General features: G+C 33.4%; 2 protein-coding genes across 2 annotated transcripts; one reads left to right on the plus strand and one right to left on the minus strand.

Moving 5' to 3' along the window:
• Positions 4,190-10,906, plus strand: LOC109847617 (rRNA-processing protein FCF1 homolog). Its single transcript, XM_020416852.1, has 10 exons — positions 4,190-4,348; positions 7,906-7,982; positions 8,068-8,133; positions 8,238-8,343; positions 9,116-9,158; positions 9,302-9,374; positions 9,574-9,661; positions 10,165-10,221; positions 10,305-10,383; positions 10,511-10,906. The coding sequence occupies exons 2-10, from the start codon at positions 7,912-7,914 to the stop codon at positions 10,522-10,524; spliced, it is 597 nt and encodes a 198-aa protein (XP_020272441.1). The 5' UTR covers positions 4,190-4,348; positions 7,906-7,911; the 3' UTR covers positions 10,525-10,906.
• Positions 11,544-15,357, minus strand: LOC109847610 (protein transport protein SEC13 homolog B-like). The gene is given in 5 exon segments (XM_020416845.1): positions 11,544-12,102; positions 12,105-12,300; positions 12,303-12,416; positions 12,419-12,686; positions 15,259-15,357. Coding segments are annotated over 4 exon segments (978 nt in total). The 5' UTR covers positions 12,605-12,686; positions 15,259-15,357; the 3' UTR covers positions 11,544-11,620.

Raw genomic sequence — 16,729 nt, forward strand, 5'->3', positions numbered from 1 at the left:
ATAAGATGAATTTTATATTTAGTGGTCTTTAATAAGAATTTAAGTTGTAAAATATGTTACATTCATATTTAAAGATCTTAAAATCTGACAATACTATTACATACTTATCTTTGATCATGTTCTTAAAATTTGATCTTTCATTGGTAGTCATATCCCCATATAAGGATATTTGTAGAGTCGTGCCACTATATAGTGAAAAGAAAAATATCAATTTTTTTTTTACTTACACTATGATAACTAAGTATAATGTGCATATTTTTAGTCTATTATAGTGATTTTTCTCATCTTATTTAGTTTATTATATCTCGCAATGTAGTTGATTAATGCCTTCACTTTAGTTTCTATTGCAATATTATTTATATGGAATTATATATTAAGTTTATGATTCCTTCAGAATTTTTAGAACAAATTATGAAAATTTATAAGTACTTACTAATTTTTCTTGTACTTTTCATGAATAATGTTTTTTTAATTAGAACATAATTGTTCAATATGTTCTTCAAGGAGAACTCGGTTAGTGCTTCTTTGCTCAATATGCTTTTTATCAATGTCAATTCAGGTAATTCATGAATGTTTCTGAATTTTTAGTTTATTTCTTTCACTTCTCCATTTGAAATAAAAACAATTTAGTTCCTTTAAAGGATATCTCTGAACTTTTTGATAGTTTCTCCATAAATAATTCCTTGTATTTTTTTACTTTATAAATAAATATTATCAACATTAGAGATAATTATTTATACATTATAATCAATTAATGCTAACCTACTATATCTTAATGTAATAATATCAAACATTTCCTTTTTTCTTTGCCAAATTTCAGTTTTTTGTGATTTGAACTTTTGAGGGTATGTTTTGTAACTTTTTAAACTTTGATAGTATTTTATAAAAAATTTAAATTTTAAGTTGGGCACTTATAATTTTTATGTTTCATGTATTGGTGATAAATTTTTAAATGTTAGAATATTTTTCGTAACTTTGAAATTTGAAGGTATTTTTATAATTACTAAAATTTTGGGTTGCCCTTTAAAAATTTTAAATTTTTAGCAATCTGTTAATAATTTTTAGATTTGATGTGTACCACTTATAAGTTTTAAAATTTTAGAATTTTTTAATACTTTTTTACTTTTGAGAGAGTTTTTATAATTTTTGTAACTTTGAGGTTATTTTTTTTACTAATTTTAAATTTCTATGTGCCTAATGGTAATCCCTTTGAGATATAAAGCAAATATAAATTTAATAAGTATCATGAATTTATAATCAGTCGCGTTAAATAATGACCTCACTATAGATCATGAATTTCTATGTCTCTTGATCAATAGTTTTTTTTAGTGTAAATTTCTTCTTTGACTTTAAGATTGTGTAATCACTATATCACCATTCTAGCATAAAAAGAATCTCACTCTAAATGACTTCAAACCAATGTTTGAGTGGAACTAAAGTATATACTATTGCTATACTATATTTATATATATATAATATATATATATTATTATATATATATATTATATTATATATATATTATATAATATAATATCATTATACTATTTATAATTATATATATACTATTATATATTAAGGAACATTCATGTCAACTTTTTCAACAAAGAGAATATCTTAACTCTGATATTATAAAAACTAAATATAGTCAATTTGATGTAATTAGCAAAGAGGACTTACATTAGAAAAGATGTGTGAGTATTAGGACTAAAGAATGAAATGCTAATTGGCCATTTGCAATCTAAGTTGGCTACCGTTAAAGACAAACTACCACCAACTACAGATATAATTAAGTATAATTTATTGGTGGCAGACCCAACGTACTAATGCCATAAGCATCAAGATTCCAGATCCCAGTATTAATATAGGAACATGACTTATTCTATATACCTACTCATAGATAATACTATATATATAATACTATATAATATACTTTATATAGTACCTATCCGTATTGCTACGTAAATAAGTATGGATATACTATTATATCATAAATATATATATATATATTATAATTTATTAAAAAGGGTCATATAATCTTCTATAATGAAATTAATTTAATACTCAATAGTAGGATCGTTGTAATAATATCGTTATTAGGAAAAATTCTTCATGAACCAGTATGTTCTTACGATATATAAGATATACACTCCAAATTCTTGTATTTTCTGTAGAGCCAAAAAGTTTGAATACGAGCCTCTAACATTTTGCTCTCACAACGACAAAATCCAGTTAGCATATGTAGATATTCTAGATTAGTTACATGTTCTTTATACAATACAATTGTCCTAGGCAAGTGAGTTATAATGATATTTTTTATTCACATCGTTTGTGACAATATTTGATAAAGACCTTGCATAAAAAAAAATTTAGAGCACATGTCAAAATATATCATAATCTCCTCGCTTTATTTTCACAAGAAAATAATTCTTCATACTTTCAGTTTTACTTCTATGGTTTGGAGAATGAGCTATAAAATTGAATGAGAATATCAGATAATGTAAATATAAGTGAAACCACAACTAAAAGTTAATATGAATATGAATCAAACTACAACTAAAAGTTTAATGGGCATATTGCAAGTAAATTTATATGTAAAATTCATTCGCGAATTGAATGATCATCCATCTTTTAAAGACTTCAAGACACTAATAAACAGAGATGTTATACTAGATCAACGTGTTTATAACTCATAAATAGTAAATCACGTGGTCACAGTCTGGGTTGAAGGAAATAATGACAATGTTTTATTTGAGAGAGAGATTATTGAGTTGATCATCAAGCCCATAAAAAAAATTAATTTATTATTTTTATTCTATTTTATTAATTTAAATAATTATGATATTTAACCACGTGTATTGCACGTGCAACTCAACTATATGATGTCGTTATATCGGTCAAATTTATAAAAATTATAAAATTTATAAAACCTAGGGTATATAAATGTAACTAAGCCTTTAAACTTTTAAGGTTATTTCTACAATTTTAAAAATGTTGAGGGTGTTAATTATAAGTTTTAAAATTTTAGATATAATGTTTGTTTTTAAGTTTAAAAAAGTCAAGGTGTTTTGTGTAATTTTAAACTTTTAATGCTATTATATGTAATTTTTGAAACTTTTGGGTTTTTTTATAACACTTCATGTATTATAATATGTTATCTGCGTATAATTTCTTAATCTTATTTTTTCTATATTTTTGAGCTATAGGTAGTTCATATGGAGTTAATATAGGATATAATTAGTATTTGGATAGATTAAGATTTAAGTGAAATATTCAAAATAATTTTTTAAAAATTGTTGACCTATAAATAGTTCACGTGGAATTAGATAAGATATAATTAAAATTAGAATAGATTAGGATAACAATGTAATATTCAAAAAAGCTAAGTGTAATACTGACCATAGAAAGGTTTTCCCGAACTCGTGCTTTTAAAGGGAGTATGATTTAATTTTTTTCGATAATGGAATCGAACCCAAACTTTGGGAGCTATACTAGAACCTCCCAACCATCCGAGCCACTTACCGTCCCTAAAGTCTTTTTTTAACTATTTTGATATTTTTCTGGTTTATCCAGATAGAAGTATAATTCACCATACGCGGTTAATAATTAGCATATATTGGGCTAGCAATTTGAACTGAGAATAAATAAAAGAGATACTTCTTTCAAATAATAATATTTGAGGGACCAGATAGCAATTTCAATAATGTGAGGGTCTGATGCAAAATAGTGAGTCCCGTCTGTTTTCCCTTCAAAACCCAAAATCCCAGCCCTAGCTTACCGCCTCCACAGAAACTATCCCTCCTTTCGCCGCAGACGGCATCAGCGGCCAATTCCATCAAAGACGAGACTTTTCCGGCTATCTCTTTGTCTTCTTCATCTCAGAGGTAGTTTATTTCTATCTCTCACTAGGGAAGGCAATTTCTGCTCATACTCATTTATCCACCCGGCCCATCTATTACTTAGCCCGTTTAAAACCAACTCATTTAATTAAATGGGTCTAATTGGACGGGTTCATTTTAATCCATGTTAAACGGGTACTAAATGGACGGTGTATATTTGCCCATTTGCCCGCCCGCGTTCCCAAAAGAAAAACCTAGAACCCGTCACCCGTCGATCTCTTCCTCTTTCTCTCTGGCGGCTGAGTTCCTCATTGATCCCTCCTCCTCCGCCTCCTCCTCCGACGCCGCCTCCGCCTCCTCCTCCGCCTCCGACGCCGCCTCCGCCTCCGCCCCGGCATCACTCTCTCCCTCATCATCTCCCTCTGCGATCGCGGAGTCAATCCCGAAGCCCTAGCCGCCCTCGTCCGCGAGCTCTCTTGGTCATCTTCAACTGCAATCTTGGTCATCAAAGGGTAAGCTAGAATCTTCTTTTCCCCTCCTTTTGATTTCTAGTTTAATTTTCATGAAATAAGACTTATCAATAGACAAGGGGAACAAACGAAAGAATATTTATTATTTGAGTAAATAGATGGATTTTTTCAAATTGTTGGGAAAGTGTAAGAGGCCCTTAAAACCTTCTTCGAATCTGCGTGAACTCAAATTGGTGGCCAAAAATGTATTTAGAATTTTTTTTACACAAATTGGACCTAAACAAATTTTTAATTTCAATATTAAATATGATGCTTCCCATGATCATCCAATGAGTTCTTTAGGCAAACAAATTTTTGCTGACACGTACCTGCAATAAAAATGTTCACATGACGATCAATATAATTTGTTAGTTTCAACTACCCAAGAGTCATCTAATGGTGATGTATAAATGTAGACATGACGATCAATATAATTTGTTAGTTTCAACTACCCAAGAGTCATCTAATGGTGATGTATAAATGTAGCCGTTACTTGTTGTGGTGAGCATAGGCAAGCCATTGCTCTGAGATGATATATGCTCACACTTTGAAGTTCATTTTGCCTTTGTTTTTAATAAGAAGGGTTAATCACAGATAGAGAACCCTGAAGTATCATTCTTGTTGAACTTATCCTGATTCATGATATAGTTTGATTTTGACAAATAGATTCTCTGTGTTAGTGTTCTAAGCTTTTACGCACCCTCAAAGATATTCTAGCTATATGGTTAAAGTGTAGTGTAAGTGTGTGGACTATGACATTGTGCGGATAAGATAAATGAAGCGTTACTGCAGCCTTACCAGTTTGCAAGATATTTCAGTTTGTAGATATATAACATTTAAATTTGTTTGGTGATTAATTACAGACTTTACAGTTAACGCACAATTAAATTTAAGGAGATCAATGTCTTCATTTGTTTATTCTCCAACAATGGCTTATCTAATGGTTGATCCCCCCCCCTTCCCCTCCCCCCCCTCTTTCATTAGTTTGTCTAGTGGTTGGTTGCCAAACACCAAGATTAGCGCATACTTTATATATTTTATTACAGTATGTGCTTTGGTTTTTTCCTTTACATCTTACTTGGACAATATAAGAAGAGCAGTGCATTTGTTGGTATTAATCTTTCTAATGCATACTATTTTTATTTTATTTTTATGTTAGTGTTATATAGTTTTCTTTTCATGAAGTTCAGTTGATTTGTTTAAATTGTTCTTATTTTTTCTAAACTAGAGTCTATTCTAATCAAGTTTGGCATAATTTGCACAAAATTATGATAGATTCTTGAAGATATAATGCTATTCTTGAATTAAAATTGTGCCTTTGTCTATTATCTATATAGAAATGTAGTAAAAATAAAGTTTGCAATAGTGGGTATTTGAATTGCCTTCCATTAAACAAGGAGATTGCATAAATAGATCAAAATCAGAGACTAGAAACCTCCGGTGATGGCAACGTCGGTGATGCTTCGAGCTTTGAGGCGGCGAGACGTCGCCTCATCTCTCTCGCCTCCTCTCAGATGTGTGAGCTCCTTTTTAACTTCCTTTTTCCATCTTTCCTTTGATGCGATTCCTGTGTTTTTTTTTGTACGTTTAGTTATTCGATTTATGATCCGGGCATGTCTAGTTAGTTCAAATTAAGATGTAATCTCAGTCCCATAATGGTATTCTTATGCCTTGGTCGCTTTTCTAATTTAGTTAGTTCTTTTTTTTTGGGAGTGAATTTGGCGTGTAATTGAGAAGTTTGGGTTTATTTATGCAAAATTGATCAATTTGCGATATAGTCGCGAGTTTCTTATTTGTGACTCAGCTGCATAGGTTTAGCAGATTCTATGATTCATCTTAGGGGGACAAAGTTAACTGTTTTTGGTTTTCTGGGAGAAACAAAAAATGATTAATCAAATAATCTGAAAACAACAATTTGATAGTATTTTTTTGTGTGAAGTTATTTTTTTGTAGCTAAATTAGGGTAGGCTTGAATGAATTTATTTTATTTGTATGTAGTTGATCAAGAACTTGCTGTTTCTTGTTATATTATTAGCGACATATGAATTATTACACCAACCAATTACTGCTTTTATATTATTTTGTGCCACTTTATTATGTGTTTGCTATATAACTTTATTAGAACTGAATTGAAAAATGATCCATTTGAAATTGATAAGCTAGAAGAATATGAGGTGGAAGAAGGAGAACAAAATGAAAAGAATGAAGTTGAAACAATAACATCCATGGGGACATCAAACGAGTGGTTTCAATTTAGAGCAGATTTAGGAAGTATTATGTATAATCATTGGCTTGCAAGTGGAAACATGCCAGAAATATGGGTTCACAATTCTTAGTAAAGTGCAATGCTACTTATCAAAATGTTTGAGATTCTAATTTGGCATTGTGGACATGCTTGTGAAGCTATTCCAATTGGGTTTGTTCTGTCATCTGACGTGGTATATTTTCTTCCAAAAAAATATGTATATTACATATTGCAACTTTGGTCTGAAAGCACATTTTTACAGGACTTATATTACCTTTTGTTCTGTCAGCAAGGGGATTCGTCGCGTGTATTGTGAAGAATTGTGAAATATTGAGGTCTCTATGGTGATTTAGGATTCTAACCCTTTCTATGAAGACGCACATATGAGGCTTGCTGCAGTACTTTTAATGTTGCTATTGAGTCCAACTGAGTGTTATGTTTGTTTCCTGGTCTTTTCTTTCTTCTGTCATGATCCTGTTCATGTCTGAACATTTGAAAGATGGGAAATAAGTGGACTATGGTTGTGCTACTATTTTGTTTATAGACGAACTTACTACTCTTCTAGTTTATCAAGTAATTAAGTAGATTGTCTTTACTAATCGTGATCGTGTTGCTGGTAGTTATGATGGCATTTATATCAAGTTATTGATCTTATACAGATCCTTGCATACCTTGTGTTTTCTATCTTAATTCATTTAAATATTCTCGCAATATTGTTGTTATTGATCTTTTGGTTTTTGGTTTGGAAATTTGAAGTTAATTTTGCAAATGTGTGAGATCTGTACTTTTATCCATGCTTGTAAATGTTTCAATCGTGAACTTGTTTGCCTTTGTTTGTTTATCTTTGGTTATGTTCCTATCTTTGTTAGTATTTTATCAAAAGCCCCAACAAGTTAGCAAAAAGCCCCCAAAAAGTTTGCAAAAAGCCCACAATAGTTTACAAAAAGCTCCCTAAAAGTTTACAAAAAACACCCCAAAAGTATTATATACATATAGCTACTATAGTTAAATGGGCAATTGGGCGGCCCGTTTATTAAATGGGCGGGTAAAAACCCGCCCATTTAGAAAATATTAAATGGGCCATAAATGGGTAAATGGGCAAAACATGTCCGCCCATTTATGGCCCGCCCATTTAACACCCAAACCCACCCATTTAACATCCCTACCTCTCACCATTCTTTTCATTGTTTTGGGGTCTTGTTTGGCGATTGGTAGTTTTTAGAGAGAGATAGCTTTCGATGGTTTTTTGCCGATACGAACAAGATTCGAGCGCGCACCTAGTAAAACCCTAATAGGAATTTTGATGATTTTGCAGTGAAAGATGGGAAAGGCGAAGAAAGGTCCCAAATTTGCAACAGTGAAGAGCCTGGTCAGCTCCAAAACCCTTCGCAAGTGAGATACTACAGTCCTTACCCTATTCATGATTCAATTCGTTTTAATCTAATAACAGCTTAATATAATTATTTGATTCATTCAGGTACAAAGAGGAGGTCCTGAATCCGAAGAAGAAGGATCTTGACAAAGAGAAACTCCCTCGAAACGTGTAATTTATATAGTATCATTCTTCTTGGTTGCTCAATCGCTTTTCATTAAAAAGAAGGCATTTTAGTAAGTTGTTGTTGTTGTTGTTATTGTTGTTGTGGATAGGCCGAGTGTTTCTTCGGCTTTGTTCTTCAAGTATAACACTGCTCTTGGACCTCCTTATCGAGTCATTGTGGATACCAACTTCATCAACTTCTCCATCCAAAATAAGGTGTTTATGTTTCTTCCTTCTTCTGTAGTGAATATCTTTGACTTGTATCATGAACACATGTTTTATCATTGGTTTGGATTTCCGGTTTGGTACAAGGTAATAATTTTGGTGAATGGCAGGTAGATAATAACCCTTTTTTGTGCGGCATTATCTGACAGATGAATACTTAAAGATGACCCTTCTTGAGTAAAAGAGGATAATTATTCACGAATTTCTGATTCTATGTATGATAAATATGAATACTAAAATGTTCGACTGAATAAGATCAGTATTTGTCAACGAAAATAGTTGCCAGGAACGTTATATCAAAAAGAAAAAAGAAGTGCGCTTAATGGACCAAGCTATTACCTTTGATTTTAACAGGAACAAATTTTCTCTTACAATGTGATAACTTCAGCATATGAACATATATATCTATCAATATTTGTCTACGGCATTTAGATTTCTACATCCACCCACATATTATTAAGCTTTCTCGATAATCTTAGTTACTTAGTGTAGCTTAAGCTCATGTGGTTGTGGATGAAATATGTTAATGAGTTCGGCAGAATGCTCCTCTACGATATAGATATGCATGACTTTAGGTATGTTCATCGATAAACAACAGAAGTTTATTAACAAAGTAAACAATTTTTCAGGGGCCGTGTGCATAAAGTTTAGAAATAATCACTTCCTCCAAATATATTTGATGTTATTGCCAGTATTTGATTACTCTATTAAATCTTAAAATATGTGATTACTAATTACTCAAGGGATCTGACTTTACGTGTAGTTGGATCTGGAGAAAGGAATGATGGACTGTCTGTATGCAAAATGTGAGTTGGAAGATAAACTCAGTTTGTATTTTATTACCATACTTGTTCCTTACCTTCATTTTGCTTTGCTTTGCTTTGCTTGGCTTTATGTCTTATTAATAATTAATTGCTGATGCCAATCTTACTGTCATTTGCTTATTTAGGCACTCCCTGTATCACGGACTGTGTCATGGCTGAGCTTGAAAAATTGGGACAGAAATATAGGGTAGCTTTAAGGTTTCTTTCAGTCTCCTTTAACCAAGATTTTGATTTCAAAGATGATTTGTTTTCATGGGACTTGTGGCTGTGGTTATGCAGTTTTCTAGTTGAAGCTATTGGTGTTGCCCTTTTCATATTGCATTGGTCCTTAGTATCATTTCCGCAAGTGCATATATTTCCTTTTGCTATGACTGAGTTATTCATTGGTTTGTTACAGGATTGCCAAGGATCCTAGGTTTGACCGGCTACCATGCATCCATAAAGGAACTTATGCTGATGATTGCATTGTTGACAGAGTCACTCAGGTAGTACAGTATGAAAATTACTTTTGCTAAATGAACACATTCTAATCACTTGACACATTTCCTCCATATTTGAGAGTAAAGTCGTGAGAGCCATATATGGTCTTTGATTCTTAGGGAACAGTATTATGTTTAGCCAGTTTTTGTTAGCTAACATGTAGGGATAAGCTAAAGTTGTATGGAAGTGAGATGAGCATCTGGAAAAACTTACTATTTTTTTGGTTGAAGTGGGGAATTGAGAAAATTACTTTTATTTAATAACTTATTATACACCTCTGCTAAGTGTTGCTTACATGGAGAATTGCACGTTGATAGTGTTCTTCATTTACCAAAGCCGTGTATTGAAGGAATCTCTCTCACTGTTTTTGGCCACAGTAATATAGACCTTCTTCCTAGTCCTATTTTTAAACGAATTCTTATTTTACTAGTTGTAACTTTTCGATAAACAAAGCTTAATGTTTTGCTTGTACATGCCCACTGATAGATAATGTCCTTTGCCTTGACAGCACAAGTGCTATATTGTTGCGACATGTGATAGAGACTTGAAACGAAGGATACGCAAGGTGTGTAATATATAGTTTATTATGTTTGAGATTTTCTGGCTATTTTTATTGGGAGTGCATGAACATTATGTTCTTTTTGATAGATTCCTGGAGTGCCCATCATGTACATTACTCAACACAAGTACTCAATTGAACGCTTACCTGAAGCAACTATTGGCGGAGGTGAGCTAAATGTGTTATTTCTAATAGTTTCTCCATTTATCAGTTTCTTCTCTCTCTCTCTCTCCCCCTCCCCCCTTTTTCCCCCCATCAGCTCACCCTGAAGTAATGCTAAATGTCTTATCTGCAGCTCCAAGAATTTAAAAAGGTGGCTTATTCAGAACTAGAGGTAGTTCCATGTCATGTCAGCTAGCATGTCCAAGTTTTGTGCTCTGAAGCTTCACTATTGAGCTGTAGTTTCCGGTTTCTAATGTACCCTATAGTTTTGCCTAAAAACGTTTTCAGCTTGTTGTAAACCCTAGTAGCTTCTGCGAGATGCTCTCTTTATGCGTTAGCTTCCAGACATTATAGATGAAAAATTACAGCATGATCATGTTTTTGGTACATGACGATTAATCGAACTATTAAGGGATACTGTGAGAAATGATTGCTGAGGCAAGGGGGCGAGGAGATAACGTGTTGTTTCTCGTTACCTTTAGTTATGTAGCAAGTTACTATGATCGAATAGCAACCTAACATCCTTGAATCCAGGTGATTATTTACATTTCAGCACGGCTAGGAGCTAAAAGCTGAAAGTGGATGCAGTTCAAGGATCTATATGAACTTGATGTAGCCTCTCTTAGCTGTGATAGCCCATGCTTGAGTACGATGATCCGGATGGAGCTCCTCGATTTCAATATGAGAAAGTGATGGATAAAATGTTGGGAAAATACAGTCAGTGTATTAGTAACTATGTATTGGCGCTTCGAGATTTCTGTTTCATATTCTTTTCCCTAATTACAGTCTGCTTAATTTCTACCGTTTATGTAGATTCAACAAGTTGTTGAAAGACAGGAACACACATAGCCTCAAGTTAAATACGATAACACCAAAGAATCCATCACACTAACATTCCTCATTTCTAAGCGTATAAATAAGGATATAACAACGCACAAAAAGCAACACTAAACAGAGAACATACGAAAGAGGAGCGTTATGAAATTTTCCTATAAGCAAAGGATGATAAAAAAGAATATCCACCCAGAACTTGGGAAGTTGACGAGGATCCATTCTCTAAGCACGCAAAGATATAGCAGCAAACACAAGAAAGAACAACAAAAACTTCCTACCAACCAAACCTGCAAAAAGTAAACATGAAACTTTCCTGTCAGCAAGGCGCGACAAAAGCAAAGATAATACGATTACTTGAAACTGAAATCACCGATTATATGTCCAAAAGATCAAAGGATTGAAACTGAAATCACCGATTATATGTCCAAAAGATCAAAGGAAAAGGAAAAGGAAAAAATACATCGATGACGACTCTGAACCCGTTATGGCTCAACCGTCTGTCACCTGCCTCCTTCCACAAAGTCGCATTATTGTTTCCATCGGCCACAGCCATAATATTCCCTGTCAACGACCACGAAACCCTCCACACCGGAGTTTTGAAATCACATAAAACCTTACCCTCCCACTGATCGCCTTCTTTCGCCACCGTCCATATAACCACCGTCCCATCTTGAGACGCGCTGGCTATAGTAGACTTCGGAAGGCCTAAGTTTCGCGCCCACGCCACATCTCTCACCCAGTCTGAATGCATGTGGAGTGCGGGAAACCACTCCAACCTCCAACCACCGTTATCTAACTTCCACACCTTAACAGTGTTATCACACCCACCATAAACGATCTTTTGCACAGTATTGAACTGGCCTGAACTCACAAGCGCACCATCAACTGTGCCTGACCGATCTTAGTGGTGTCCCACCCTCCGTCTGATCTTGAAGTGAGGACTGAAATGTTACCATCTGATGATCCACAAGCCAAGCAGAGGCCGAGCTCATGAGGAGCCCAAGCTATGGAATTGACAGACTTGTGCTCGGTGACAATGTGGGCTTGAATCCATTCTTCAGGCTTGTTTCCTTCTTTCCATATGATCACACAACAACGTCAGAGCTGCAAGAGGCAAGAACGAAACCAAACTTGGGGTGGGCCCATGCAGCCTGCCAGACTGGGCCCTGGTGGCCAGTCAGGGTAGCATAGCGAGGGGGTGGTGAGAGGAGGCACTCATGCCGATGATTTTGATAGTGGTGTCGGAAGAAGCGGTTGCTAGACGCTTGCCGTAGTAGTCCATTGATACATCATGAACCGCATCTTGGGGGCCTGTTTCTATCTTCTGAGCAGGCATCGGTCCGAAGTAGGGGTGCACTCGGTCCGGATACGGCTCGGATATGATGCTTACCATATTCGTATCCGCTTACTCATCTCGGATACAGATACGGATACGGATACTGATATACCTCGGTAAGAAAAATTCATAACCATATCTGCTAAAATCGGTTACGGTTACAGATATACATACGGATATAGGAGCGGATATGCATGCGGATACAAAACGGATATAAGAAAACTAGATAGTATGGAGAAAAACATAGTTCATGTGATACAAAAGAGTTCGTTAATATGTTCATTATAATTAAAAAGTTAAGATTAGACATCCTGATCATCAAAATTAATCACAAATTCATAATCTAAGAATTGAAACTATCGTAAGAGTATGACTAATATGTATTCGGATATTTCGGATACGGATACGGATATTTCACTACAAAACCATATCTGTAACCATATCCTATCGGTTATAGATTTGAGTAACCATATATATATCCTAACGTATAAAGTTACAGATATTTCCTTGAATACGGATACGGTTTAGCACCCCTAGTCCGAAGTTTAAGAGTACCAATGTAGCTACAAAAAGTTATATCGACCTTCAGCTAATTTTGTTTGAAAAGTAAAGTGCAAGCCAAAAGATATATAGAAAAAAGTAACTAAAATTACTAGAGAATACTAGCTGGAATGGAATGGAACCATTTTTCATGATAGCATGTTGTTTATGACTTGGTTTTTAAAGATATTATATTGAGAGAGAATTCACATACCTGTCAACATAACTATAACTTTCCTCGAGTTAGATATCTTAACAAAACCTCTGATCCTAATCATATTTGTATGTCAGAGAACAAAAAGGAATCCCGTCCATAACAACGGCATGTTTTTTCTAATTTTCAGGTTAAGGTGCATTTTTCTACAAAGCAACGTACGATGAACTTGAAGCCTGTTTTAATTTTATTTTTACTCCAAATTTAATTTAAAAACATTAATTGTGGCTTCTAAATAAGAATTCATATCATATGCAAATTTGGATCTATAACGTGTAATATCTTCTATTTCCAAAAGTATTTATACCTAATCTAATAAGAAGAAAATAGATGAAAGTGATATGAAAATTATTGTAATTTTATAATTCATTATTTTTAAACAATTTAATCTAATCTTATAATCTAATCTAATAAGAAAAAAATAACAAAGACATACACTTGTTGAAAGAGATGAAAGTGTTATGATAATTGTTATAATTTCTGATCTAAAAAAATCAAATATAGAATATAAGTAATTATTTTAAAATAATCTAATCTAATAAGAAGAAAATAGATAAAAGTGATGTGAAAATTATTGTTATTTCTTAATATAAAAAAATATTAAATAAACAATACAATTAATTACTTTAAAATAATCTAATCTAATCTAATAAGAAGAAAATAACAAGGACACATACCTATAGGCTATAGAAGGAGATGAACGTGCTATGAAAATTGTTGTAATTCATTGGCTTATATATATTGCTATGTGATGTTGCATGTGAGAGGATAACAATTATAAATAGAGTTCTATTTAAATAATAATAGTATAATTAAACTTTGAAACTAATTATACAATACCGTGAACTATTTGAATTTTAGTCGGTGAGAGATCGCCATGTTGTGTCCTCAGATTGCAAATATTTATTTTAATTTTCCTTTTTAATAATTTTGAGAATGACTTTTGTCTCTTTAATTTGTTTGATGAAACGTACATTTGTAGGTCTGCGTTGTTCCTGGGTTCGACCTTTGGGTAGGGGTGTGCAACGGTCGGTTCTATTCGGTTTTTACCAAAATTTGAATAACCGAACCGAACCGCCTATAATTCAAAACTGAACCGAACTGTTGTAAGTCGGTTCGGTGCGGTTCGGTTTGTTCGGTTCTAACTTCATCAAACTTCTTATCAAACAACAAACTGTGTTAAAGAAAAAAGATATCAACAAAGTAGGAGATTATGAAGCATTAAACACTGATATAATGATATTGTTTTTAACCCATAATGGTTCAGAAAATGAGTTTGTTTGAGATCAGAATGGGTAGTATTGTACTATATTCGATCGGTTCGGGTTGAAAAGTTTTCAAACCAACCCGAACCGCCCTACTCATAAAACCAATTTTTTCGGGTCGGTTCGGTCAGTTTTTTCGGTTTGGACCGAACCATGCTCAGCCCTAGGCTTTGGGGCAGGCATTAATTGACTCGTTAATTTGTTTCGTTTTTGTATATGCGCTCTTCATCTTGTAGGCATTTGTAAATTTGACATTTAATAATTTCATTCAGGTTTACATTTTAATTTAAACTATATCACTGTCTTCATACTATGTATATCCAATATGAATTCATCAATTTATCAACTTACTCTTTCTTACTTACTTAATGGATTAGTATTTGAAGGGGTATTTCCGTCTGTCGAAAGATTTTTCAGAACTCATGCTTTTAAAGAGAGTATGATTTGCCAGCACTGTGAAGATTCAGAAATTTTCACCAAAAAAATCCCTAATAATCCCAACGGATACCATCAACATCAAGCCATCAGGACTAAGAAACGTAAATATTACAGTCGTAAACTCTATCATCAACAAACTGTAGTCCATTATACTGAAAACCCTAGATCTTGATGCTAAATCAAGGGAGAGGTAAATAATTACAATAGAAACCGAATATCTACGATCAAAGGGTGAAGGATTGAGTATAGCTTACATTGGCCGGAGTTCGTCGAGATATCTCAGATCGAAATTGGAAGAAAACGCTCCCTCGTTTTTTTTTCAGAGGTCCTTCAGTGGTCGGTCGCCTGCGAGTTTTTTATCCTCTCTCGCGCTGTTTAGGTTAAAGTGATACGGCGAATAAGACAAAACAATAGGCATTTTGTTGGTGGGGCACATGGGCCTTGGTGAGGTCTGGTGGCTCCAGGCCCGTATAATCTCGGGCTCCAACCTCTTCTACTCTGCCATATTTTAAAATGAGCATTCAAAAAAAATTAATGTTCATGCTATATTTATTCGAGCAAAACTTGTGTCAACTTAAGTAGATAGTAAAAAGTTGTTCACCAAATTTTTTAACCACTCATATTGACTAGGGATCCTTGTATGATATGAAAATGTTTTTTATATTAATAAATGAGTGGCTAGGAAGTTTGGTAGACATCAACTTAAGTTGGTAGGAGTCTTACTCATATTTATTCTTCTATACTAGTGGGAAGATCTAAGATTTACTATTTATGCTATAATAAATTACTATAGCATTTGTTACTGTAGCACAAACGCTATGATTCAAGATGCACTATTCATGCTACATACTAAATACTGTAGCATTTTTTTTTCTGTAGCACAAGCGGGGGAACTGTCGCGTTTAAAAACATTGTTATAGCATTATTACTGTGGCTCAGGCAGGATACTGTAGCATCTAAAAATTATTATTATAGCACTTAAAAAATTATATTTAAATACAGAATTACTGTAGTCGAAATAAAAAATGGAGGTCGTGCTTTGCACGGGGTGCACACTAGTACTAAATACTATAGTAAATATTATTGTATAAACAGTAAATCAAATATGCTACTCTACGCTTGGAGTATTGTTTATACTACAGTGATTTATTGTATCATACAATGAATCAAATATGCTCCTCTACTTGAAGTTACTATTCACGCTGCAATTTTATTTTATCATAAATAATAAAGCAAATCATATGTATTAAAACATGGATCCTCCTTTAAGCATCGATGTGTAGATATAATTTTTAAATCAAATGTATTAAAACTTGGATTCTTCTTTTTAGTATAGATAAGTAGATATGATTTCTAATTGTAAGCATACAATAATCAAATAAAATGTACTAAAACTTAGATTGAGGCAAGTTAAAAATGTAGTACTTAAAAAAATAGGGGGTCGTGCTTTGTACAGGGTGTGCACTAGTGAATATATAATAAAAGGTGCTAATAAGCATTAGTAGCGCAAGTTGCAATTTAGCATGTATCACATTTATGCCTGTTTAAAAAAAGGGGAATTTGGCCTCAGAGGGACGTGTTTGGTCTTTTGATTTTCTACGGGAGCTCTTAAATTTGTAATAGTGAGAAGCTTCTTGTTTTTTTGTATTAGGGGCTGTTTGTTTGCATGGAAGTAATAATTATGAAGTAGCTTAAGTAAAAGAAGTAGATGCTATTTCTGCTACT

This window comes from Asparagus officinalis, chromosome 1 (genome assembly GCF_001876935.1).
Source record: "Asparagus officinalis chromosome 1, Aspof.V1, whole genome shotgun sequence".
Classification (NCBI taxonomy): domain Eukaryota; kingdom Viridiplantae; phylum Streptophyta; class Magnoliopsida; order Asparagales; family Asparagaceae; genus Asparagus; species Asparagus officinalis.